This window comes from Coregonus lavaretus, assembly GCF_964263955.1.
Source record: "Coregonus lavaretus genome assembly, chromosome: 16".
In the NCBI taxonomy this organism is placed as follows: Eukaryota; Metazoa; Chordata; class Actinopteri; order Salmoniformes; family Salmonidae; genus Coregonus; species Coregonus lavaretus.
In genome coordinates, this window is record NC_140003.1 from 23,373,995 (window position 1) to 23,400,278 (window position 26,284).

The 26,284-nt window shown below is 45.7% G+C and overlaps 1 protein-coding gene across 1 annotated transcript in view; it reads right to left on the bottom strand.

Annotated features, from left to right (window-relative positions):
* The window catches only part of cacnb4a (calcium channel, voltage-dependent, beta 4a subunit), a gene marked incomplete at both ends in the record, with an annotated part of 34,417 nt that extends 24,287 nt beyond the window's left edge, over window positions 1–10,130 (bottom strand). Inside the window, one exon of the mRNA XM_084180069.1 lies at window positions 10,086–10,130. Within this exon, the coding sequence (XP_084036195.1) occupies window positions 10,086–10,130 (45 nt within the window). The remainder of the gene's footprint in view (window positions 1–10,085) is intronic.
* Window positions 10,131–26,284: the final 16,154 nt, after the last annotated feature.

Sequence of the window (26,284 nt, forward strand, 5' to 3'; positions counted from 1 at the left end):
CCAGCCCAGCCCGGCCTGTTCCTACTCCACGCACCAGGGATACGGTGCGCTTCGCCAGCCCGGCCCGGCCTGTTCCGGCCACTCGCACCAGGGATACGGTGCGCGTCGCCAGCCCAGCCCGGCCTGTTCCTACTCCACGCACCAGGGATACGGTGCGCTTCGCCAGCCCGGCCCGGCCTGTTCCGGCCTCTCGCACCAGGGATACGGTGCGCGTCGCCAGCCCAGCCCGGCCTGTTCCTGCTCTCCGCACTAGGCCTTATGTGCGTCCCCAGGGTCCAGCATGCCCTGTTGCTGCTCTCCGCACTAGGCCTTATGTGCGTCCCCAGGGCCAAGCATGCCCTGTTGCTGCTTCCCGCACTAGCCCTGAGATGCGTGTCCTCAGCCCGGTACCTCCAGTTCCGGCACCACGCACCAGGCCTACGGTGCGCCTCAGACGGCCAGAGTCTGCCGTCTGCCCAACGGGGCCTGAACTGTCCGTCTGCCCAACGCCGTCTGAACTGCCCGTCTGCCCAACGGCGCCTGAACTGTCCGTCTGCCCAACGCCGTCTGAACTGCCCGTCTGCCCAACGGCGCCTGAACTGCCCGTCTGCCCAACGCCGTCTGAACTGTCCGTCTGCCCAACGCCGTCTGAACTGCCCGTCTGTACTGAGCCTGCAAAGCCGCCCGTCTGCCATGAGCCTTCAGAGCCGTCCGCCAGACCGGAGCCGCTAGAGCTCTCCGCCAGACAGGATCAGCCAGAGCCTTCCGCCAGACCGGATCAGCCAGAGCCTTCCGCCAGACAGGATCAGCCAGAGCCTTCCGCCAGACAGGATCAGCCAGAGCCTTCGGCCAGACAGGATCAGCCAGAGCCTTCCGCCAGACCGGATCAGCCAGAGCCTTCCGCCAGACAGGATCAGCCAGAGCCTTCCGCCAGACAGGATCAGCCAGAGCCTTCGGCCAGACAGGATCAGCCAGAGCCTTCCGCCAGACCGGATCAGCCAGAGCCTTCCGCCAGACCGGATCAGCCAGAGCCTTCCGCCAGACAGGATCAGCCAGAGCCTTCGGCCAGACCGGATCAGCCAGATCCGTCGGCCAGCCATGAGCAGCCAGATCCGTCAGCCAGCCATGAGCAGCCAGATCCGTCAGCCAGCCATGAGCAGCCAGATCCGTCAGCCAGCCATGAGCAGCCAGATCCTTCAGCCAGCCATGAGCCGTTCAGCCAGGATCCGCCAGAGCCGTCCAGCCAGGATCCGCCAGAGCCAGCCAGCCAGGATCCGCCATTGAGTCAGGTGCTGCCCCTTATCCTGGTGCTGCCCCTTAGTCCGGTGCTGCCCCTTAGTCTGGTGCTGCCCCTTAGTCGGGTGCTGCCCCTTAGTCCGGTGCTGCCCCTTAGTCCGGTGCTGCCCCTTAGTCCGGTGCTGCCTCTTAGTCCGGTGCTGCCCCTTAAACCGGTGGGGGTCATTTGGAGGAACCTACGTAAGCGGGTAGTGACTATGGTGGGGTGGTGGTCTAGGCCGGAGCCAGAACCGCCACCGAGGAGGTATGCCCGCCCAGCCCTCCCCTGTTTGGGGGTTTTGAGGCGCGGTCGCAGTCCGCGCCTTTAGGGGGGGGTACTGTCACACCCTGGTTCTGGGACTCATTATGTTGAGCCAGGGTGTGTGCAGTCTATGTGGTTTTGTTCTATGTTGGGTGTCAAAGTGGTGATTTTCTAGGTTTGGTCAATGACTCCCAATCGGAGGTAACGAGTGTCAGCTGTCGGCTCGTTATCTCTGATTGGGAGCCATATTTATTTCTGTATGTTTTCCTGTGGGGTTTGTGGGTTATTGTTCCGTGTTTCAGTCGTTGTACTGTGGACTTCACGAGTCGTCTTTTGTTTTGTATTTTACGTGCTTTACTCTAATTAAAGTCATGTTCGTTCAACGCGCTGCGCTTTGGTCTCCTTCACTCCTAGACGATCGTGACACCATTCCTGGACCTGTGTCCAAAAACAAGCTACAAATGGACAGAACCAAAACAAATGATCTAATGATTCTGTCTCTTCACAGCAAAATCTGCAGAGCTGGGAAGATTGTATCCCCCATATAAATAACATTCTATTGGTAGCAAGAATTTTATATAATAATTTAAATTGAAAGATTCTAATTTTTGAATCCGGTGTCGTTTTGCGTGTCAGTTCATAAACACTATGCCATGGGATCGGTACGTCAAAGATCTCTTCCCAACTATTTTGCAATCTATATGGGACGTCTGTCAATCCTTTGGTCCTTAAGTGAAACTGATATACTTTTTTATTTATCACAGTTTTCCTTAACCAATTATGTTCTTTAATGCAAGGACCGACAGACAAGTTCCTTACTTTCTCCCCCTTCCACTTTCCTCTCCCACTTTTGCGGTAAGGCTGCAATTATTTGGTTGTAATTTTGGGTAGAGCAGACATTTCCATATGTTTTTGTTAGCTGCATGTGCGACATAACTCCACCAGTCCTACCGATGATATCATTTACGAAGATTATACCTTTTTTAAAGGTTTTTTGTCAATTAGTATATTTGAATTTAACCACAATATTTGTTGCATTATTTGTTCTGTCGTTTCTGGAGGATTAAATTGAAATTGCAACTAACTTTCTATGGCTTGTTTTAGAAATAGTGACATTTGGGAGATTATTTCCTTTTCAAATAACTGAAAGTGAGAGGTTGTAATCTGAATAAAGTGAAAAAGGCCTTTCTTGAACATTGGGTGAGACAATTTTACTAATTTGCTTGAGAACCAGTTCGGATTTAAGTATAACTTTTGTATGACTGAAGCTTTTAGTGATAGGTCTAATGCTTTAATATTTAATAATTTCTGTCCTCCGAATTCATATTCATTATATAAATATGCTCTTTTAATTTTGTCTGGCTTGCCGTTCCAAATAAAATTGAATATTTTTTTCTCATATAATTTAAAAAACTGTTCGCTAGGCGTAGGCAAGACCATAAGCAAATAGGTAAACTGGGATAATACTAAAAAGTTAATCAGGGTGATTTTTCCACAAATTGACAGGTATTTTCCTTTCCATGGTAGTAAGATCTTATCTATTTTTTTATGTATTCCGAGTATATCCACATCACCATCAGACCATTTTATTGGTAAACTACATGGTAATGTAAATTTTTTATTTTTTAGTGATCCAATACGTAATATAGTACATTTGTCATAATTTGGTTGTAATCCAGAGAGGTTAGAAAATGTATCTAGATCCTCTATGAGGCTGTGGAGGGATTCTAGTTGTGGATTTAAAAGAAAACATGAATCATCAGCGTACAATGACACCTTTGTTTTTAAGCCCTGTATTTCTAATCCTCTGATGTTATTATTGGATCTGATTTTAATAGCTAAAATCTCGATGGCCACAATAAATAGATATGCCGATAGTGGACAACCTTGTTTCACTCCTCTTGACAGTTTAAAACTTTCTGAGAAATAGCCATTATTTACTATTTTACACCTAGGGTTACTATACATGATTTTGACCCATTTTATAAGAGATTCTCCAAAATTGAAATGCTCCAGGCATTTATATATAAACCCCAGTCGAACTTTATCAAATGCCTTTTCGAAGTCTGCTATGAATAGCAGGCCTGGTTTCCCATATTTTCCATAGTGTTCTATTGTTTCCAATACTTGCCTTATATTATCTCCAATGTATCTTCCATGTAAAAAACCTGTCTGATTAGAATGAATAATATCCGACAATACATTTTTAATTCTATGCGCTATACATTTTGCTAGGATTTTTGCATCACAACACTGAAGTGTAAGGGGCCTCCAATTTTGTAAATGGACTGGATCTTTATATTTTCCACTTGTATCTTGTTTCAGTAATAATGAGATCAGACCTTCTTCTTGAGTGTCAGATAATCTACCATTTACATAGGAGTGGTTAAAACATGCTAATAACGGTCCTCTTAGTATATCAAAAAAGGTTTGGTATACCTCGACTGGTATGCCATCCAACCCTGGAGTTTTCCCGGACTTAAAGTCTTTAATTGCATCCAGAAGTTCCTCCTCTGTAATGTCACCTTCACATGAGTCTTTCTGTGTGGCTGTTAATTTGACATTATCAATAGAAAAAAAATCCCTACAATTAGCTTCAGTTAGAGGAGATGGAGGCGACTGAAAAGAAAACATATGCTTAAAGTACTTTGTTTCTTCCTTCAAAATATCATTTGGTGAATTATGGGTGACTCCGTCAATTGTAACCAATTTTTCCCCATATTCCATCCAGTTTGCTTTATTTTTATAATATATTACACTTGATCTTTCTTGAATAAGTTTCTCCATTTCTTTTTGTTTTTCCTCTAATTTATTCTGAGCCTCTATGTTACAGTTTTTATTGCCATCTATCTGTTCTGTTAGACTTTCTATTTCCTTTCTTAGTATAAACTCTTTTGACCTAAATTGCTTTTGTTTTCGAGATGAGTCCTGAATTGCATGGCCTCTAAAGGCACATTTAAAGGTGTCCCATACAATAAGGGGATTCGCTGTACCTATGTTATGTTGGAAAAAGTCAGTTATAAATTCCTTTGTTCTAATTATAAATAAATTATCATCCAATAGGCTTTGATTAAATTTCCAATATCCTCGCCCACGTGGAAATTCAGTAAGAGTAATGTATATGCCTATTATATGATGGTCCGACCGCATTCTGTCCCCTATCAACACTTTTTTTTACTTTTGGTGCCAACGAGAATGAGATAAGAAAGAAGTCAAGACGACTAGCTTGATTCAGTCTCCACCATGTATATCTCACTAGATCAGTATATTTAAGCCTCCATATATCTACTAGTTCTAATGTATCCATGACATTCACAATTTCCTTAAGAGCATGTGGGTGATTGTTTGTGGTGTGATTACCTTTACGGTCCATTGAGCTATTTAAAACAGTATTATAATCCCCCACCATAATAATATTGTCTTGAGTTGCTTGCAGGCTTGATAATGGATTATATATATTGTCAAAGAATTGTGGATCATCATTATTTGGTCCGTAAAGGTTAATGAGCCATATCTGTTTATGGTCCAATAACATATTTAAAATAATCCATCTACCTTGCGTATCTATTTGGACAATTTGCACATTCGGATCGAAATTACTATTAATTAATATCATCACCCCTTTTGAATTTATTTTCCCATGGGAGAAGTATATTTCCCTCCCCCATTATTTTTTCCACGCTACTTCATCTCGAATTGTTGAATGAGTTTCCTGTATACAATAGATATTATATTCCTTCTCTTTGAGCCATGTAAATATTGTTATTCTTTTGTTATTATCAGCTAAGCCATTACAATTATAACTGCCTATACTTATTTCACCATACACCATAATGAGATACAAGTTTCAAGTCTATTTATCATTATATATGTTTGTAAATTTACCAATAAAAAATAGCGTAATGATTGAGTGTCCATATAATAAATATAGCTGTACCGTGATATTTGCATTGCTACGGAGTAACCCTTCAATTGTTCTCCACTAATTCCCCCGCTAAAGCCCCTCCCCATCCCAAGTTGAGCCGTCATCCCAGTGATCAGCATCCCACCCACGTCCCTCCGTATCCCTAAGGCCCCGAGAGGCCAGGACCCATCCATCGAAAACAGCACACAGTGCCACCCACAAAACAGAAGCAGATTAACCGCCAAAAGCATTTCCAATGCTTTCACCTCTCTCTATATATATATCTATATAACTATTTTTTTTAAATTATGCATATCCTATTTTCCATCATTATCAATTAATATGCGTAATAATGTCGGCAGTTCACGCGTAGGATTCTAACATATAACCCGGATTGCCATTGTATTACATTTAATTAATTGACAAGCAATTATTATCCTAGCAAATAATTCCCGTTACACTGAGAACACCAGATAGGTTACACTGAGAACACCAGATAGATAGGTTACACTGAGAACACCAGATAGGTTACACTGATAACACCAGATAGATAGGTTACACTGAGAACACCAGATAGATAGGTTACACTGAGAACACCAGATAGATAGGTTATACTGAGAACACCAGATAGACAGGGTACACTGAGAACACCAGATAGGTTACACTGAGAACACCAGATAGATAGGTTACACTGAGAACACCAGATAGGTTACACTGATAACACCAGATAGATAGGTTACACTGAGAACACCAGATAGATAGGTTACACTGAGAACACCAGATAGATAGGTTATACTGAGAACACCAGATAGATAGGTTACACTGAGAACACCAGATAGATAGGTTACACTGAGAACACCAGATATATAGGTTACACTGAGAACACCAGATAGATAGGTTACACTGAGAACACCAGATAGATAGGTTACACTGAGAACACCAGATAGATAGGTTACACTGAGAACACCAGATAGCCAGTAGTTACACAGAAGGAAATTACTTTGACTAGTGGCTACAAAGTATTCTTAAAGCCAATCCAACTCTAGATTCATTAATGTGGGTCAAGAGAGACTACAAAGGAATTAAAGATTAGAACAAGTGTGATATCTGTTTGCGCCACTTCACACTGGGGGGGAGAAGTGCTTGTCGGAGGCATGCCGTCATGACACACTTTAAAGGTGCTACACCTAGAATGTCTCCGAATGTCTCCCCCATGTAGAAGTTGGGTGAATTGCAACAGCACTAGGCTGCATTCAAAACAAATCTCCCCCCTCCTCCGCATCCCATTTCCCGTTAATATGGCGGAGACTCGTGCTTGAGCATTTTACTTTCGGTTTTGGACCACCAGTTTCAAACAGCTGTAAAAACAATATTTTTGTTATTGAAAATATATTTCACAGCGATTTAGATGGTACAATGATTCCCTACAGTATTCTGTACTTGTTTTCTCACATAAACTGAAATTGAGCGAACAGTGTAGAATTTTAACAACCCGGAAAATTACAGAGCGATTTCTACATTGGCCGATTGACACGATTTCCAGTAGATAACACATCCACAAAGTCTAAACAGCTTTCCCATTTTGACAACAGATGCCGCTTTGGTGGGAGAAATCAATAGGCGAATATCACAGCCAATCACAACACTGGCGGGTAATACTGTGAAACACTATCATTACACTATTACTGCAGATATATTATGGACATTTTCTGAAATTACAATGCCAAAATTCTAACAAGATCATAAGTGTATCACCTTTAAAACATTCCTAAAATGACTTGTAGTGGGCACAAGGCACCCGCCACCTCTCCCACCACTACCAACACCAGGCCACTCACACACTACTAGGTCACTAGTGAGAGAGTGATCTATGAGTGTCAAGGAAGCTGGGCTTGAGTCCATCAAGGATAAGGCCACACTCATGCCTTATCTGTTGAGACGCCTAGGAAGATGCTGTCTGAAAATGGCAGCCACTAACACTTCCAGGCCAGTGATAAGCACTGATAACAGTCTACAGGACCATTAGGAGCTATTCTGGAGCAGAGATGCCTTAAAGAAGTTTAGTACTGCTGGGTAACAACAAGACATCCTTTTACAGGAGAGATGGATTAAACAAATGTATAAGACTTGGCGGTCACACTTTATTGGGATAGTCCAGATAGTCCATCTGTAGATGCTCTACAGATGGTCATACAATCAACATTTTTTTACATTTTAGTCATTTAGCAGACGCTCTTATCCAGAGCAACTTACAGTTAGTGAGTGCGTACATTTTTCATACTGGCCCCCCGTGGTAATCTAGCGGCCAGCTATCTAAACTTGTAGTAATCATGGTCGAATTACCGCATTGATTTTGTTAGTCAGTCTCACTCAGATATCATATGAAAAACTGCAAACAGTTCTCTCCACCCTATGGCAAAATGTTTAGAATTGCACGATATTTGCTGTAAAACAGCTAATTATCCTCTCCGCCCCATGGCAAAATGAGTAGAATTGCATGAAATGAGTTATAATATTAAAAAATCTTCTCTCTGCCCCATGGCAAAATGTGTAGAATTGCAGCAAACTTGCTTTAAGCAGCAACATTTTCTCTACATGGCAAAATGTGTAGAACTGCGGCCCCTCATGATGAGTTCAGATTTTTTGTAGCCCCCACCCCAATCAAAGTTGCCCATCCCTGCTGTAGAGCATCAGATGGACTATCCAAATAAAGTGTTACTGATTTGGCCAGGTCTTGATGAACCTATTGGAGCTGGTCCCCAAGTAAGGACAAACAAATTAACCAGAACATACAGTAAGAGAAATGTATTGGAAATAGAAAAGATTATGACCGTGTAATAATAGTGCAATTACAGTGTAATTTCTTGACAATGTGATGTAAATAATATTATGTTTTGTTTCGTAAATCTACAGGAAAACAGATGGAGGCAGAGAGTGTGAAAAGGCACGTTAGATCCCTGCTCAGTGTGAATATACACTCCCCTCTCCCTCCCTTCCCTCCCCTCACCTCTATCCATCCCTTCCCTCCCTCCCTTCACTCCCCTCTCCCTCCCTTCACTCCTCTCTCCTCTCTCCCTCCCTTCACTCCCCTCTCCCTCCCTTCACTCCTCTCTCCTCTCTCCCTCCCTTCACTTCACTCCCCTCTCCTCTCTCCCCCCCTACACTCCTTTCTCCCTTCCTCCACTCCTCTCTCTCCCTCCCTTCACTCCCCTCCTCTCTCCCTCCCTACACTCCTCTCTCCCTCCCTACACTCCTCTCTCCCTCCCTACATTCCTCTCTCCTCTCTCCCTCCCTTCTCTCCTCTCTCCCTCCCTCCCTTCTCTCCTCTCTCCCTCCCTTCACTCCTCTCTCCCTCCCTACATTCCTCTCTCCTCTTTCCCTCCCTTCTCTCCTCTCTCCCTCCCTTCACTCCTCTCTCCCTCCCTTCACTCCTCTCTCCCTCCCTACATTCCTCTCTCCTCTCTCCCTCCCTTCTCTCCTCTCTCCCTCCCTTCACTCCTCTCTCCCTCCCTTCACTCCTCTCTCCCTCCCTACATTCCTCTCTCCTCTCTCCCTCCCTTCTCTCCTCTCTCCCTCCCTTCACTCCTCTCTCCCTCCCTTCACTCCCTACCCAGCCCAAAAACGTTTTTCTCTTGTTGATGCCCATCACACTTCAATATAAAGTTGGGTTGCTCCATAGCAATTGAGTATACTGGTTGTGTGTATGAAGACCTATTCTAGCCCTGTGTAGTGAAACAGACACATCTCTTTGCATTGATATGACTGTGGTACTGCTCTGTGTTCTGGACCTATGATCATCTGCATTCCTATGTCTGTGTTGTCTGTACTATACATGCTTCCATCTGAGAGAAAGAGTGAAAGGAGAAAACAACAGAGAGAGAGAAGGAAAATGGTGGGACGCTGTCCCTTTAAATGAGAGACAAAACGCTTGCAGCTCTCTGTTCCAAAGGGCTACATAATGATACATTAAGCAATCACAACCTTAAAGGGAAGGCTAGGGCTCTGCTGGCTAAACACACACACATACAGAGAGTTACAGCGTGTACTGGCTAATCAGTCATCCAAAGACATGGTAGATGGTATAGAGAGAGTCCTGTATGTCTAGATCAGTGGATGTTCAATGATATGGAATGAAGGAATGAAGGGTTCATCTAGCTTGTTCTCCTTCAGTGGCATCAGAAAACAACATTAGCCTTGGAGAACCACACAGAGAACCATACAGAGAACCAGAACCATAAAGAGAACCATAGAGAGAACCAGAACCATGCAGAGAACCATACAGAGAACCATAAAGAGAACCAGAACCATGCAGACGACCATACAGAGAACCAGAACCATGCAGAGGACCATACAGAGAACCATACAGAGAACTGTGCAGTAACACAGAGACACATGCATCCCTCTCCTCCATTCCCTTCCCCCCATGATCCACACACCTTCTCTTATTCACGCTGAGTCTCCACCCTCCTCCGACCCTGTGTGTGTGTGTCTGAGTGCATATTGTGTGTGTTTGCATGTTCAACCAGTGTCAACTCTATGGTGTTGTCAATACACAGGCACCTCTCTCTCTTTCTCAGACACACACACAATGAGAAAATAACAGCACGGCACAGGCAATTAACACTGCTTACACCGTCTAGCCCTCCACCATAACCCCTTACTCACCGCCTCCGAGTCTTCGAATCCATGTAGGTACAAATTATCATACATGGAGGTTTAATATTCCAACAAGCACCTCTTGACGAATTGACAAAAATAGTAACGATGGATTGAAGCACCAGCACCAGAGATGGATTAATGGGGGTTACATTCCCTCTAGATAGAAAACAACCACACCAAAGCAGAAATGTGAAAAAGCCCCTTCTTATTGTTTGTCTCCCTTAGCCTTGAGAGTGAATTTGATGTTTTTGCCCCAAGCTTAAAGAGTTGTCCTTAAACCCATAATAAGGCAACGCAGAGCTTCAGTTATCCCCAGAGGCTGCTTTCTAGATCCAGACCTGGCATTTTATCTGCCTTCCAAACGAAGAGCCAACTGTTCCTCAATCATAGGCTGATGACAAAGCAGGGAGGCAGGCTGCTGATTGGCTGCTTCATGCTCCAGTCAGCTTGAGCGAGCATTCTCACTGATGGTGAATAAGGAAGAGAAGAGGAGAGGAGATGGGGGTCTGTAGCTTGAGCGCAGCAGCCTTTCCCCTCCATCTCTGACTGGGGTCTCTTGTAATTTTCTACCAGTGTCTAATACCCTCTGTTGTATTCTCTCTCTCTCTCTCTCTTTACCTCTATTCCCTCCCATTTCTCTTTTTATTTTCCTCTGTCATATGGTGGCTTGGTGAAGAGGCTAATGTGTGTGTGTGTTTTTTTATTTTTTATAACCCTTATTTTACCAGGTAAGTTGACTGAGAACACATTCTCATTTACAGCAACAGCCTGGGAAATAGTTACAGGGAGAGGGGGGATAAATGAGCCAACTGGAAGCTGGGGATGATTAGGTTGCCATGATGGTATGAGGGCCAGATTGGAAATTTTGCCAGGTCACCGGGTTAACACCCCTACTCTTACGCTAAGTGCCATGGGATCTTTAGTGACCACAGAGAATCAGGACACCTGTTTAGCGTCCCATCCAAAATACGGCACCCTACACAGGGCAAAGTCCCCAATCACTGACCTGGGGCATTGAAATCTTTTTTTGGGGGGGACCAGAGGAAAGAGTGCCTCCTACTGGCCCTCCAACATCACTTCCAGCAGCATCTGTTCTCCCATCCAGGGACCGACCAGTATCGAACCTGCTTAGCTTCAGAGGCAAGCCAGCAGTGGGATGCAGGTGTGTGTTTGTGTGTGTGTGTGTGTGTGTGTGTGTGTGTGTGTGTGTGTGTGTGTGTGTGTGTGTGTGTGTGTGTGTGTGTGTGTGTGTGTGTGTGTGTGTGTGTGTGTGTGTGTGTGTGTGTGTGTGTGTGTGTGTGTGTGTGTGTGTGTGTGTGTGTGTGTGTGTGTGTGTGTGTGTGTGTGTGTGTGTGTGTGCGTGCGTGCTTGCATGCGTGTGCGCGTGCGTGTGTGTGCGTGTGAGAGAAACATTTTATTTAAGTGTCACTCCACCATGATACAATAATGCTGGCCCATGTTGACTACATTGCTTCCCACAGTTGTGTCAAGTTGGCTGGATGTCCTTTGGGTGGTGGAACCATTATTGATACACACAGGAAACTGTTGAGCAAGAAAAACCCAGCAACGTTGCAGTTCTTGACACAAACCATTGCGACTGGCACCTACTACCATACCTCATTCAAAGGCATTTTAATATTTTGTCTTGCCCATTTACCCTCTGAATGGCACACATACACAATCCATGTCTCAATTGTCTCAAGGCTTAAAAATCATTCTTTAACCTGTCTCCTCCCCTTCATCTATATTGATTGAAATTAATTTAACAAGTGACATCAATAAGGGATCATAGCTTTCACCTGGATTCACCTGGTCAGTTTATGTCATGGAAAGAGTAGGTGTTCTTAATGTTTTGTATACTCAGTGTAAAATTAGACATACAAATAATTTCATTTTATAATGAGGAGATATATTCATGATATATTTCTATAATTCTAGTTTCTGATTCCATTTCGATAAAAAAAAATAGATTTTCAAACAAGTGTGTCCCTTCGATTTAATCAAGTGAAATTACAGTGAAATATTTGTTGGGACTCAGAGAGCTCCTTTCTAAAGACATGGTAGAAGACTGGAGCAATATCGCCCTCTAGTGATGAAGAGACTTACAGCAGGTTTGACTCTCTCCTTGAATGTATGGCACAGAAGGGCCATGTCTACCAATGGAAACAAGTCTTTTACTTTTTGTGTATATAATCCTCGTCAATGTTGATACATGTATTGGTTGCCTGGTGTGGCTTCTTTATGTATTTTAAATGGTCAAATAAAATAAAATCTAAAATTGTGCGCTCGCCTACTTGTCCGGTCTTTGTGGAGCAGACACGGAGACAGAGAGAAGAGCGAACGCACGATCGAGAGGGACAGAAAGCAGTTGCTTCGCGAGGTATCTCTACCTGAAAATACATGATCTAAGCAATTGACAATTGGTATTCAGCAGCCATAAAAGTATGCCTTATTTACTTTGAAGAACTACTAAAATAGTGATTTTGTCACACAGCATAGGTAGCGGCTCTATAGAGATGAGATGAAGACTTGGAGTTAAATAATAAAGTCATCAAATAAAACAAATGTAATATACACAACAATTGAAATATTTTATTCAAGTAATGTGAATACATGATGGTTAATACTGTAAGTTATAAGTAGAAATGGCCAGTTACTACCATCATGGGACTTTTATTAATTGTTTTATTCTGTGTTCAACCCACATGATGCATAGTGCATTAATGTCCGAAATCGAAAACTGTGATTATTTTTTAATAATCGAAATGAAACCGAACTGACCTCAAAAAGCACTAATCGCTCAGCACTAAACATCAGATATGTACAGTGCAGTGTCCCTCAGGGCAGTTGCCTTGGATCCGTTACTGTTCTCAATTTGTACAAATGATTTGCCACTGGTCTTACACAAAGCTAGAATTACTATGTATGCGGATGATTTCACACTATACATGTCAGCACCCAAAGCCAGTGAGCTCACTGAAATTCTAAATAAGGAGTTACAGTCAGGATCAGAATGGGTGATTAATAATAAACTGGTCTTAAATACATCCAAAACTAAAAGCATTGTATTTGGTTAAAAACATTCTCTAAGACCTAAACCTCAACTGGAATTGTACATAAAGGGTGTAACCATTGACCCCTTTACTTTTATTTATTTTTGTTACATTACAGCCTTATTCTAAAATTGATTCAATTGTTTTTCCCTCATCAATCTACACACAATAGCCCATAATGACAAAGCAAAAACAGGTTTTTAGAAATTTGTGCAAATGTATTACAAAAAGAAAACTGAAATAGTACATTTACATAAGTATTCAGACCCTTTACTAAGTACTTTGTTGAAGCACCTTTGGCAGCGATTACAGCATCGAGTCTTCTTGTGTATGACGCTACAAGTTTGGCACATCTGTATTTGGGGAGTTTCTCCCATTCTTCTCTGCAGATCTTCTCAAGCTCTGTCAGCTGCACAGCTATTTTCAGGTCTCTCCAGAAATGTTAGATCGGGTTCAAGTCCGGGCTCTGGCTGGGCCACTCAAGGACATTCAGAGACTTGTCCCGAAGCCCCTCCTGCATTGTCTTGGCTGTGTGCTTAGGGTCGTTGTCCTGTTGGAAGGTTTTCATCAAGGTTTTCTCTGTACTTTGCTCCGTTCATCTTTCCCTCGCTCCTGACTAGTCTCCCAGTCCCTGCCACTGAAAAATATCCCCACAGCATAATGCTGCCACCACCATGCTTCACCGTAAGGATGGTGCCAGGTTTCCTTCAGACGTGACGCTTGGCATTCAGGCCAAAGAGTTCAATCTTGGTTTCATCAGACCAGATAATCTTGTTTCTCATGGTCTGAGTCCTTTAGGTGCCTTTTGGCAAACTCCAAGTGGGCTGTCATGTGCCTTTTACTGAGGAGTGGCTTCCATCTGGCCACTCTACCATAAAGGCCTGATTGGTGGAGTGCTGCAGAGATGGTTGTCCTTCTGGAAGGTTCTCCCATCTCCACAGAGGAACTCTGGAGCTCTGTCAGAGTGACCATCGGGTTCTTGGTCACCTCCCTGACCAAGGCCCTTCTCCCCCGATTGCTCAGTTTGACTGGGCGTCCAGCTCTAGGAAGAGTCTTGGTGGTTCCAAACTTCTCTATGAAATTGTAAATGCAGGGCTCCCTTGAAAAAGAGACACTGGTCTCAATGGTGACTCCCTGCTAAAATAAAGGTAAAATAAATCAAATAAACAACCCCCTTTTAGGACAGGTTTGACTCTCTCCTACCCAACACCCTTTTAGGATAATGGGGAGGAAGAGGAGGGTTCATCCTTTCCACATCCCCTGACCTCTGCAGTAAACCCCTGAGGCTTCAGTAATGGGAAGGGGGAAGGGGGGTCATCCCTTCTATGTGCTTTCACACATAGTGATAGCCCATCTTCTTCACTGGACTGGCCTCATCTAATACCATCAGTATGGGAAGCTTCATGTAATGTGTGTATGTATACAAACAAATAATATATATAATATAAAAAACACCTATAATTTAGAATGAGAGTCAAGGTGAAGGTACAGTATTTTAAGGAATGAGATATTATATGGCCTATGTTCAGTGGTCTCTAGAAGCAGGCAGCAGAGAGCACTAGTGCACTACAGGTCTCCAGGGAGAGAGAGAGACCCAGCTGCACCAAGAGCTGACACTCTGCCTAAATAGCTGACTGTACCATCATTTATCTACTTGTCATCTGAATTAGGGTACAAAATGAGGGTACAAAATTAAATATGGAAGTTTTCCACCAGAAAACATTTTCAAAACGGAATTTTGACATCATTGTACTCAATGAGATGTCTATGTACAGTACAGCTGTGTAGCCCGGCTGGCAACTGCATCACTGCATATCCTAAGAGACAGAAACAGACCCACTGTGCTGTAACCAGTTACTGTCCTAGCTAGCAGAGAAAATACTCATCCCATTGATCTTAAGAGACAAACTCACTATGATGTAACAAGTTACTGTCCTAGTTACTGAAGCTTATCCCATAGACTCATCCCACAGATCCAAACAGAACGCTGTTCTGTATAACAGTAACTGACCTAGCTACACTCTTAGAAAAAATTGTGCTATCTAGAACCTAAAAGGGTTATTCGGCTGTCCCCATAGGAGAACCCTTTGAAGAACACGTTTTGGTTCCAGGTAGAACCCTTTTGGATTCCAGGTAGAACACTTTTGGGTTCCATGTAGAACCCTTTCCACAGAGGCTTCTACATGGAACCCAAAAGGGTTCTACCTGGAACCTTTAAAGGGTTCTACCTGGAACCAAACATGGTTCTCCTATATGGACAGCCGAAGAACCCTTTTGGAACCCTTTAAAGGTATAGCAGACTCATCTCATAGACATAGACATATACAGCACACCCTGTCACACCCTGCTCTGTTTTACCTGTCTTTGTGATTGTCTCCACCCCCCTCCAGGTGTCGCCCATCTTCCCCCTTATCCCTTGTGTATTTATACCTGTGTTCTCTGTTCGTCTGTTGCCAGTTCGTTTTGTTTCGTCAAGCCTACCAGCGTTTTCCCCCTTGCTCCTGTCTTTCTCAAGTTCCTGTTTTCTAGTTTTCCCAGTTTTGACCATTCTGCCTGCCCTGACCCTGAGACTCCCTGCCGTTCTGTACCTTTTGGAATCTGATCTGGATTACTGACCTCTGCCTGCCCTTGACCTGTCATTTGCCTGCCCACTGTTTTTGTAATAAACTTTTGTTACTTCGAGACTGTCTGCATCTGGGTCTTCTCCTGAAACGTGATAGTACGAACTGGCCATGACTGACCCAGCAGACTCGGAACAGCTCCGCAACGCCATCTCCTCCCAAGGAGCCACCATTGGAAGGCACGAGGAGTTGCTTCGTGGTCTCATGGAAGGGTTCCAGACCTTGGCTGAACGCCATGACCGAGCGTTTAACACATTACTGGAGCAATTCCGCAGGTTGTCTGTTATGCAGCCTACCACAACGGTAATCTCCCAGCCCCTCAGTAACCCGGCTGTTAGCAGTGCGGTCTCCCTGGCCACCACGGTTTCCCGAGAACCCCGCTTACCTCCCCCGGCATGCTTCGCTGGCGAGTCTGGAACCTGTCGGGCATTACTCGCTCAGTGTTTGCTCATCATCGAGCTGCAGACCTCCTTCTTCCACTCGGACCGCTCTAAGATAGTGTACCTCATCACGCTGATGTCCGGGAGGGCTCTCGCCTGGGCTACAGCAGTGTGGGAACAACAGTCGGCCGTATGCTTCAGTCTGGAGGAGTTCTTGCAGGAGTTAAAGAAGGTTTACGACACCCAGAAGTTACTCCAGCTTCGGCAAGAATCCCGCAGCGTGGCAGACTATGCAGTGGATTTCCGCACGTTGGCAGCTGAGTGTGCCTGGAACCCGAAAGCGCTGTTTGACAGGTTCCTGCACGGAGTATCGGAGGAAGTAAAGGACGAGCTTGCAGCCAGGGAACTACCGACAGATATCGACTCGCTCATCGCCTTGACCATTCGGATTGACGGGCGACTACGGGAGCGAAGATAAGAGAGGAAGTCCGATTCCACTCGCCCGCCCAAGGATTCTACCTCGCCTCCGAGGCATCCCGGAAGTCCCCGACGGCTCCGTTGCCGAGAGAACCCGAGGCTACCCGAGTTCCCCCGAGAGTCTCCGAAGTCTACCGATTCACCTCTTCCCGAGCCGATACAACTAGGCAGAGCTAGGCCTCCTAGGTCTCCAGCCGAACACCAATACAGGCTTCACACGAAGAGTTTCCTGTATTGCGGGACTACTGGTCATTTTGTGTCCACCTGCCACTAAAAGACCAGGCTCACCGGTAGGAATGAGTACTCTGGTGGGCCATATGGAGAACTTTTGCTCTTCCCTTACTCGCACCCCCTTTCATGCCACCTTGCTGTGGGGGAACCAGTCGAAATCTCTCCGGGTACTCATAGACTCTGGGGCCGATGAGAGCTTTATGGAAGCTACCCTGGCGTCCGAGATGGGCATCCCCACTCAGCCCGTCTCCATTCCTGTGGATGTTAGAGAACTGGACAGGCGCTCTATAGGCCAGGTCACCCACAATACCACCCCCATCAACCTACGAGTATCAGGGAACCACAGTGAGACGATCCAATTCCTGCTAATTAAGTCTCCTCAGGTTCTCGTGGTATTGGGTTTCTCTTGGCTCCAGAAACACAACCCCTTTATTGACTGGTCTACGGGTGCCATCATGGGCTGGAGCCCGTTCTGCCACGCTCATTGCCAGAAGTCAGCACAGCCTGCCCCAGGATGTCTTCCTGGGGGCTCGGAAGTTGCCTTTGGACCTCTCCGCCATTCCCGCGGAGTACCACGACCTCCGTGAGGTGTTCAGTAAGGCCTGGGCCACTTCGCTTCCGCCGCACCAACCCTACGACTGCGGAATCAACCTTCTCCCAGGCACCACTCCGCCCCGGGGACGACTGTACTTGCTGTCGGGTCCGGAGATCAAGGCTATGGAGACCTACAGTTGAAGTCGGAAGTTTACATACACTTAGGTTGGAGTCATTAAAACTCATTTTTCAACCACCCCACAAATTTCTTGTTAACAAAGTATAGTTTTGGCAAGTCGGTTAGGACATCTACTTTGTGCATGACACAAGTAATTTTTCCAACAATTGTTTACAGACAGATTATTTCACTTATAATTTACATACACTAAGTTGACTGTGCCTTTAAACAGCTTGGAAAATTCCAGAAAATGATGTCATGGCTTTAGAAGCTTCTGACAGGCTAATTTACATAATTTGAGTCAATTGGAGGTGTACCTGTGGATGTATTTCAAGGCCTACCTTCAAACTCAGTGCCTCTTTGCTTGACATCATGGGAAAATCAAAAGAAATCAGCCAAGACCTCAGAAAAAAAATTGTAGACCTCCACAAGTCTGGTTCATCCTTGGGAGCAATTTCCAAACGCCTGAAGGTACCACGTTCATCTGTACAAACAATAGTAAGCAAGTATAAACACCATGGGACCACGCAGCCGTCATACCGCTCAGGAAGGAGACGCGTTCTGTCTCCTAGAGATGAACGTACTTTGGTGCGAAAAGTGAAAATCAATCCCAGAACAACAGCAAAGGACCTTGTGAAGATGCTGGAGGAAACAGGTACAAAGGTATCTACAGTGGGGAGAACAAGTATTTGATACACTGCCGATTTTGCAGGTTTTCCTACTTACAAAGCATGTAAAGGTCTGTAATTATTATCATAGGTACACTTCAAAAATCCAGGAAATCACATTGTATGATTTTTAAGTAATTAATTTGCATTTTATTGCATGACATAAGTATTTGATACATCAGAAAAGCAGAACATAATATTTGGTACAGAAAACTTTGTTTGCAATTACAGAGATCATACGTTTCCTGTAGGTCTTGACCAGGTTTGCACACACTGCAGCAGGGATTTTGGCCCACTCCTCCATACAGACCTTCTCCAGATCCTTCAGGTTTCGGGGCTGTGACTGGGCAATACGGACTTTCAGCTCCCTCCAAAGATTTTCTATTGGGTTCAGGTCTGGAGACTGGCTAGGCCACTCCAGGACCTTGAGATGCTTCTTACGGAGCCACTCCTCAGTTGCCCTGGCTGTGTGTTTCGGGTCGTTGTCATGCTGGAAGACCCAGCCACGACCCATCTTCAATGCTCTTACTGAGGGAAGGAGGTTGTTGGCCAAGATCTCGCGATACATGGCCCTATCCATCCTCCCCTCAATACGGTGCAGTCGTCCTGTCCCCTTTCCAGAAAAGCATCCCAAAGAATTATGTTTCCACCTCCATGCTTCACAGTTGGGATGGTGTTCTTGGGGTTGTACTCATCCTTCTTCTTCCTCCAAACACGGCGAGTGGAGTTTAGACCAAAAAGCTCTATTTTTGTCTCATCAGACCACATGACCTTCTCCCATTCCTCCTCTGGATCATCCAGATGGTCATTGGCAAACTTCAGACGGGCCTGGGCATGCGCTGGCTTGAGCAGGGGGACCTTGCGTGTGCTGCAGGATTTTAATCCATGACGGCGTAGTGTGTTACTAATGGTTTTCTTTGAGACTGTGGTCCCAGCTCTCTTCAGGTCATTGACCAGGTCCTGCTGTGTAGTTCTGGGCTGATCCCTCACCTTCCTCATGATCATTGATGCCCCACGAGGTGAGATCTTGCATGGAGCCCCAGACCGAGGGTGATTGACCGTCATCTTGAACTTCTTCCATTTTCTAATAATTGCGGCAACAGTTGTTGCCTTCTCACCAAGCTGCTTGCCTATTGTCCTGTAGCCCATCCCAGCCATGTGCAGGTCTACAATTTTATCCCTGATGTCCTTAAACAGCTCTCTGGTCTTGGCCATTGTGGAGAGGTTGGAGTCTGTTTGATTGAGTGTGTGGACAGGTGTCTTTTATACAGGTAACGAGTTCAAACAGGTGCAGTTAATACAGGTAATGAGTGGAGAACAGGAGGGCTTCTTAAAGAAAAACTAACAGGTCTGTGAGAGCTGGAATTCTTACTGGTTGGTAGGTGATCAAATACTTGTCATGCAATAAAATGCAAATTAATTACTTAAAAACATACAATGTGATTTTCTGGATTTTTGTTTTAGATTCTGTCTCTCACAGTTGAAGTGTACCTATGATAAAAATTACAGACCTCTACATGCTTTGTAAGTAGGAAAACCTACAAAATCGGCAGTGTATCAAATACTTGTTCTCCCCACTGTATATCCACAGTAAAACAAGTCCTATATCGACATAACCTGAAAGGCCACTCAGCAACGAAGAAGCCACTGCTCCAAATCCGCCATAAAAAAGCCTGACTACGGTTTGCAACTGCACATGGGGACAAAGATCGTACTTTTTGGAAAAATGTCCTCTGGTCTGATGAAACAAAAATATAACTGTTTGGCCATTATGACCATCGTTATGTTTGGAGGAAAAAGAGGGTAAGCTTGCAAGCCGAAGAACACCATCCCAACCGTGAAGCACGGGGGTGGCAGCATCATGCGGTGGGGGTGCTTTACTGCAGGAGGGACTGGTGCACTTCAAAAAATAGATGGCATCATGAGGAAGGAAAATTATGTGGATATATTGAAGCAACATCTCAAGACATCAGTCAGGAAGTTAAAGCTTGGTCGCAAATGGGTCTTCCAAATGGACAATGACCCCAAGCATACTTCCAAAGTTGTGGCAAAATGGCTTAAGGACAACAAAGTCAAGGTATTGGAGTGGCCATCACAAAGCCCTGACCTCATTCCTATAGAACATTTGTGGGCAGAACTGAAAAAGCGTGGGAAGAGATGATAGGATGGAAGAGGAGAGAGTAGCGAAGGTTGCGACGGCACATTACCCACGGAGTAGGGGCAGAGTGAGTAGTGTTGGAGGAGAGCGTGAGAGAAAAGGATAAAAAGTAGTGGTCGGAGACTTGGAGGGGAGTTGCAGTGAGGACTGCCCGCTCCATGATCTCGCCATCACGGTTGACAACTCCATTGTGTCCTCCTCCCAGAGTGCAAAGAACCTTGGCGTGACCCTGGACAACACCCTGTCGTTCTCCGCTAACATCAAAGCGGTGACCCGATCCTGCAGGTTCATGCTCTACAACATTCGCAGAGTACGACCCTACCTTACACAGAAAGCGGCACAGGTCCTAATCCAGGCACTTGTCATCTCCCGTCTGGATTACTGCAACTCGCTGTTGGCTGGGCTCCCTGCCTGTGCCATTAAACACCTTCAACTTATCCAGAACGCTGCAGCCCGTCTGGTGTTCAACCTTCCCAAGTTATCTCATGTCACCCCGCTCCTCCGCACACTCCACTGGCTTCCAGTTGAGGCTCGCATCTACTACAAGACCATGGTGCTTGCCTACGGCGCTGTGAGGGGAACGGCACCTCCTTACCTTCAGGCTCTGATCATACCCTACACCCAAACGAGGGCACTACGTTCATCCACCTCTGGCCTGCTAGCTCCCCTACCTCTACGGAAGCACAGTTCCCGCTCAGCCCAGTCAAAGCTATTCGCTGCTCTGGCACCCCAATGGTGGAACAAGCTCCCCCACGACGCCAGGACAGCGGAGTCACTGACCACCTTCCGGAGACACTTGAAACCCTACCTCTTTAAGGAATACCTGGAATAGTATAAAGTAATCCTTCTTCCCCCACCCCCCATAACATAAAAAAAAAAAGGTGTTTGTCCCACTGGCTATCATAAATTGAATGCACCAATTTGTAAGTCGCTCTGGATAAGAGCGTCTGCTAAATTATGTAAATGTAAATGTGTGGACAGACCACAAGAACTTGGAATATCTCCGCACCGCCAAGCGTCTCAATTCCAGGCAAGCTAGGTGGGCCCTGCTTTTCACACGGTTCAACTTCTCCGTCTCATACCGACCGGGATCCAAGAATGTCAAGCCAGATGCACTGTCACGCCGCTATAGCCCCACGGCTACACCCCCGGAATCAGAGACCATCCTTCCCACCTCGTGCTTGGCGACGGCACTCAGTTGGGGAATAGGGAAGCAGGTCCGGGAGGCGCAGCGTTCCCAGCCGAACCCCGGTCCTGGTATTGGGTTTCTCTTGGCTCCAGAAACACAACCCCTTTATTGACTGGTCTACTGGTGCCATCATTGGCTGGAGCCCGTTCCGCCACGCTCATTGCCAGAAGTCAGCGCAGCCTGCCTTGGTTCTGGAGTGGGCCCACTCCTCCAAGCTTGCCTGCCACCCGGGCTCCCATCGGACCCTGGCCTTTGTGCGACAACGCTTTTGGTGGCCTACTATGGTTCCTGACGTCTCCGCGTTCGTCACCGCCTGCACGATCTGTGTGCAGAACAAGACTCCTCGGCAATCTCCGGCTGGTCTCCTCCAACCTCTGCCTGTTCCTCACTGTCCCTGGTCTCACATATCCCTGGACTTTGTCACGGGTCTTCCCCCGTCTGATGGCAACACCGCCATCCTGACAGTTGTGGACCGGTTTTCCAAAGCCACCCACTTCATTCCTCTCCCAAAGCTACCCACCGCCAAAGAGACGGCCCAGCTCATGGTGCAGCACATCTTCCGGATCCATGGACTCCCATGGAACATGGTCTCTGACCGGGATCCTCAGTTCTCGTCCCAGTTCTGGAAGGCGTTCTGCACACTCATTGGGTCATCGGCCATCCTGTCCTCTGGTTTCACCCTCAGTCCAACGGCCAGTCGGAGCGAGCCAACCAAGACCTGTAGACGACTCTGCGCTGCCTGGTCTCTGCCAACCCCCCCAGCAACTAGTGTGGGTCGAATACGCCCGCAACACCCTTCCCTGCACTGCCACGGGTCTTTCGCCCTTTGAGTGTTCCTTGGGTTATCAGCCCCCACCTGCCCTGACCCTGAGACTGCCTGCCATTCTGCACCTTTTGGACTCTGATCTGGATTACTGACCTCTGCCTGCCCTTGACCTGTCGTTTGCCTTCCCCCTGTTTTTGTAATACACTTTTGTTACTTTGACACTGTCTGCATCTGGGTCTGCGCTGCCTGGTCTCCGCCAACCCCACCACCTGGAGCCAGCAACTAGTGTGGGTCGAATACGCCCGCAACACCCTTCCCTGCTCTTCCACTGGTCTTTCGCCCTTTGAGTGTTCCTTGGGTTATCAGCCTCCGCTGAGGTCGGCATACCCTCGGTCCCAAAAATGAACAGAATGTCACTTTGTCACTTCTAGATTAGACTACTGCATTTCTCTACTCTCCGGCTACCCGGATAAAGCACTAAATACACTTCAGTTAGTGCTAAACACGGCTGCTAGAATCTTGACTAGAACCCAAAAATGTGATCATATTACTCCAGTGTTAGCCTCTCTACACTGGCTTCCTGTTAAGGCTAGGGCTGATTTCAAGGTTTTACTGATAACCTACAAAGCATTACATGGGCTTGCTCCTACCTATCTCTCCGATTTGGTCCTACCGTACATACCTACACATATGCTACGGTCACAAGACGCAGGCCTCCTTATTGTCCCTAGAATTTCTAAGCAAACAGCCGGAGTCAGGGCTTTCTCCTATAGAGCTCAATTTTTATGGAATGGTCTGCCTATCTATGTGAGAGACGCAGACTCGGTCTCAACATTTAAGTCTTTACTGAAGACTCATTTCTTCAGTAGGTCCTATGATTGAGTGTAGTCTGACCAGGGGTGCGAAGGTGAACGGAAAGGCACTGGAGCGACAAACCACCCTTGCTGTCTCTGCCTGGCCGGTTCCTGTCTCTCCATTGGAATTATCTGCCTCTGACACTATTACGGGGGCTGAGTCACTGGCTTACTCGTGCTTTCCATGCCTTCCCTAGGAGGGGTGTGTCACTTGAGTGGGTTGAGTCACTGAGGTGATCTTCCTGTCTGGTTTGTCGCACCCTCAGGCTCGTGCAGTGGAGGAGATCGTTGTGGGCTATACTCAGCCTTGTCTCAGGGTAGTAAGTTAGTGGTCTGTTGATATCCCTCTGGTGGTGTGGGGGCTGTGCTTTGGCAAAGTGGGTGGGGTTATATCCTGTCTGGTTGGCCCTGTCCGGGGGTATCGTCGGACAGGACCACAGTGTCTCCCGTCCCCGTCCCCGTCCCCGTCTCAGCCTCCAGTATCTATGCTGCAATAGTCTATGTGCCGGGGGGCTAGGGTCAGTCTGTTATATCTGGTGTTTTTCTCCTGTCTTATCCGGTGTCCTGTGTGAATTTAAGTATGCTCCCTCTAATTCTCTCTCTCCCTCTCTCCCTCCCCTCCCGGAGGACCTGAGCCCTAGGACCATACCTCAGGACTATCTGGCCTGATGACTCCTTGCTGTCCCCAGTCCACCTGGTCGTGCTGCTGCTCCAGTTTCAACTGTTCTGCCTGTGGCTATGGAACCCTGACCTGTTCACCGGACGTGCTACCTTGTCCCAGACCTGCTGTTTTCAACTCTCTCTCTACCGCACCTGCTATTTCAACCTCTAAATGCCTAGCTATGAAAAGCCAAGTGACATTTACTTCTGATGTACTGACCTGTTGCAACCTCTACAACCACTGTGATTATTATTTGACACTGCTGGACATCTATGAACGTTTGAACATCTTGGAGAAAAATCTGGCCTTAATGGCCATGTACTGTTAAGTCTTTACTGAAGACTTTACTGTTATAATCTCCACCCGGCACAGCCAGAAGGGGACTGGCCACCCCTCATAGCCTGGTTCCTCTCTAGGTTTCTTCCTAGGTTTCTGCCTTTCTAGGGAGTTTTTCCTAGCCACCGTGCTTCTACCTCTGTATTGCTTGCTGTTTGGGGTTTTAGGCTGGGTTTTCTGTATAGCACTTAGTGACATCTGCTGATGTAAAAAGGGCTTTATAAATACATTTGATTGATTGATTGATTCTCCTGAAACATGATACACCCTGACATCAGTGGAGGCTGCTGAGGGGAGAACGGCTCATAATATAGTCCAGAACGGAGCAAATGGAATGGCATCAAATACCTGGAAACCATGTGTTTGATGTATTTGATACCATTCCACTGATTCCGCTCCGGTCATTACCACGAACCCGTTCTCCCCAGTTAAGGTGCCACCAACCTCCTGTGCCTGACATTGGCAGATCCTCTTTGCCTGGCTTAAGAAGCAGACTCTGGCTGATGTCTGGTGTCAGCCAGGATAAGACCCTCTCCCTCTGACTTTATAAAAGGTTCTCAAGTAATAAGGTCATGAACCATTATGATTTGCTGTTGAAGGACTGGTACTGGTAGTGTGAGGAGGGGGAGAGAAGAGGAGAGGAGATGAGGGGAGATGAGGGATAGAGGAGGGTGAGAAAGGGTGAGAAGTTTCCAAAGCCTCATGAAGAAGTGACTCATAAATGAACTGCTCCAGAGTTCAGCCAGGCGACCTACATAAAAGGGATTAACCGTAGAAACAGCATCTTGTAATCAGTTTGCTATAGCTGCTGCTGCTACTATAACTGAAAAAATAGGCTAACCAGATGGCTTTGTTTAAGGCATTGTCTACATCCCAAATGGCACCCTATTTCCTATATAGTGCACTATTTAGGGAATAGGGTGCCATTTAGGACACACCCATTGTGATTTAGAAAGGCAATTAGATCTCAGACAGCATTCAGCGGATTCAGACAAGCTTCGCTACTTCGCTTTCACCCCAAAATGAGATTTATTTCAGAGGTGAATGAATGTAAAAGCCCATTCAATTAAAATGTTTAAATATGAAGACTCCCGTCCCAACTCAGACAGTCATGGCTTTAACCTTGGAGCCCCGGACATAAATCATGTCTGGAAGTTTCTGTCCAGTTCCTAGAACTATACTGAACAAAAATATAAATGAACAATTTCAAAGAGTTACAGTTCATATAAGGAAATAAGTCAATTTAAATAAATAAATTAGGCCCTAATGCATGGATTTCACATGACTTGGCAGGGGTGCAACCATGGGTGGGCCTTGTAGGACATAGGCCCACCCACTTGGCAGCCAGGCCCACCCTCTGGGGAGCCAGGCCCAGCCAATCAGAATGAGTTTTTCCCCACCAAAGGGCTTTATGACAGACATAAATACTCCTCAATTCTCTGGCAACAGCTCTGGTGGACATTCCTGCAGTCAGCAAATGTAATCAAAGCCTATTGGATGATAAATTGTTTTTAACTAGGACAGAGGAATTTATAACTGATTTTTTCCAACATAACATAGGTACAGCAAATCCCCTTATTGTATAAAACACTTTTAAATGTGCCTTTAGAGGCCATGCAATTCAGTACTCATCTCGAAAAACAAAAGCAATTTAGGTCAAAAGAGAAGGTAATCCATGGCTTCTGGTTGGGGTATGTACGTACGGTCACTGTGGGGATGACGTCATCGATGCACTTATTCGTTAAAACGTTTTTAAAGTGTTGATAGGGCACAGAATACGGTCGGACCATCATATAATTGGCATATACATTACTCTTACTGAATTTCCACGTGGGCGAGGATATTGAAATTTAACAGAACAGATAGACAGCAATAAAAACTGTAACATAGAGGCTCAGAATAAATTAGAGGAAAAACAAAAAGAAATGGAGAAACTTATTCAAGAAAGATCAAGTGTAATATATTATAAAAATAAAGCAAACTGGATGGAATATGGTGAAAAATGCAACAAATTCTTTTTTAATCTTCAACATAGAAATGCTACCAAAAACTATTTACTGAAACTGGTTACAAATGACGGTGTCACCCATGATTCACCA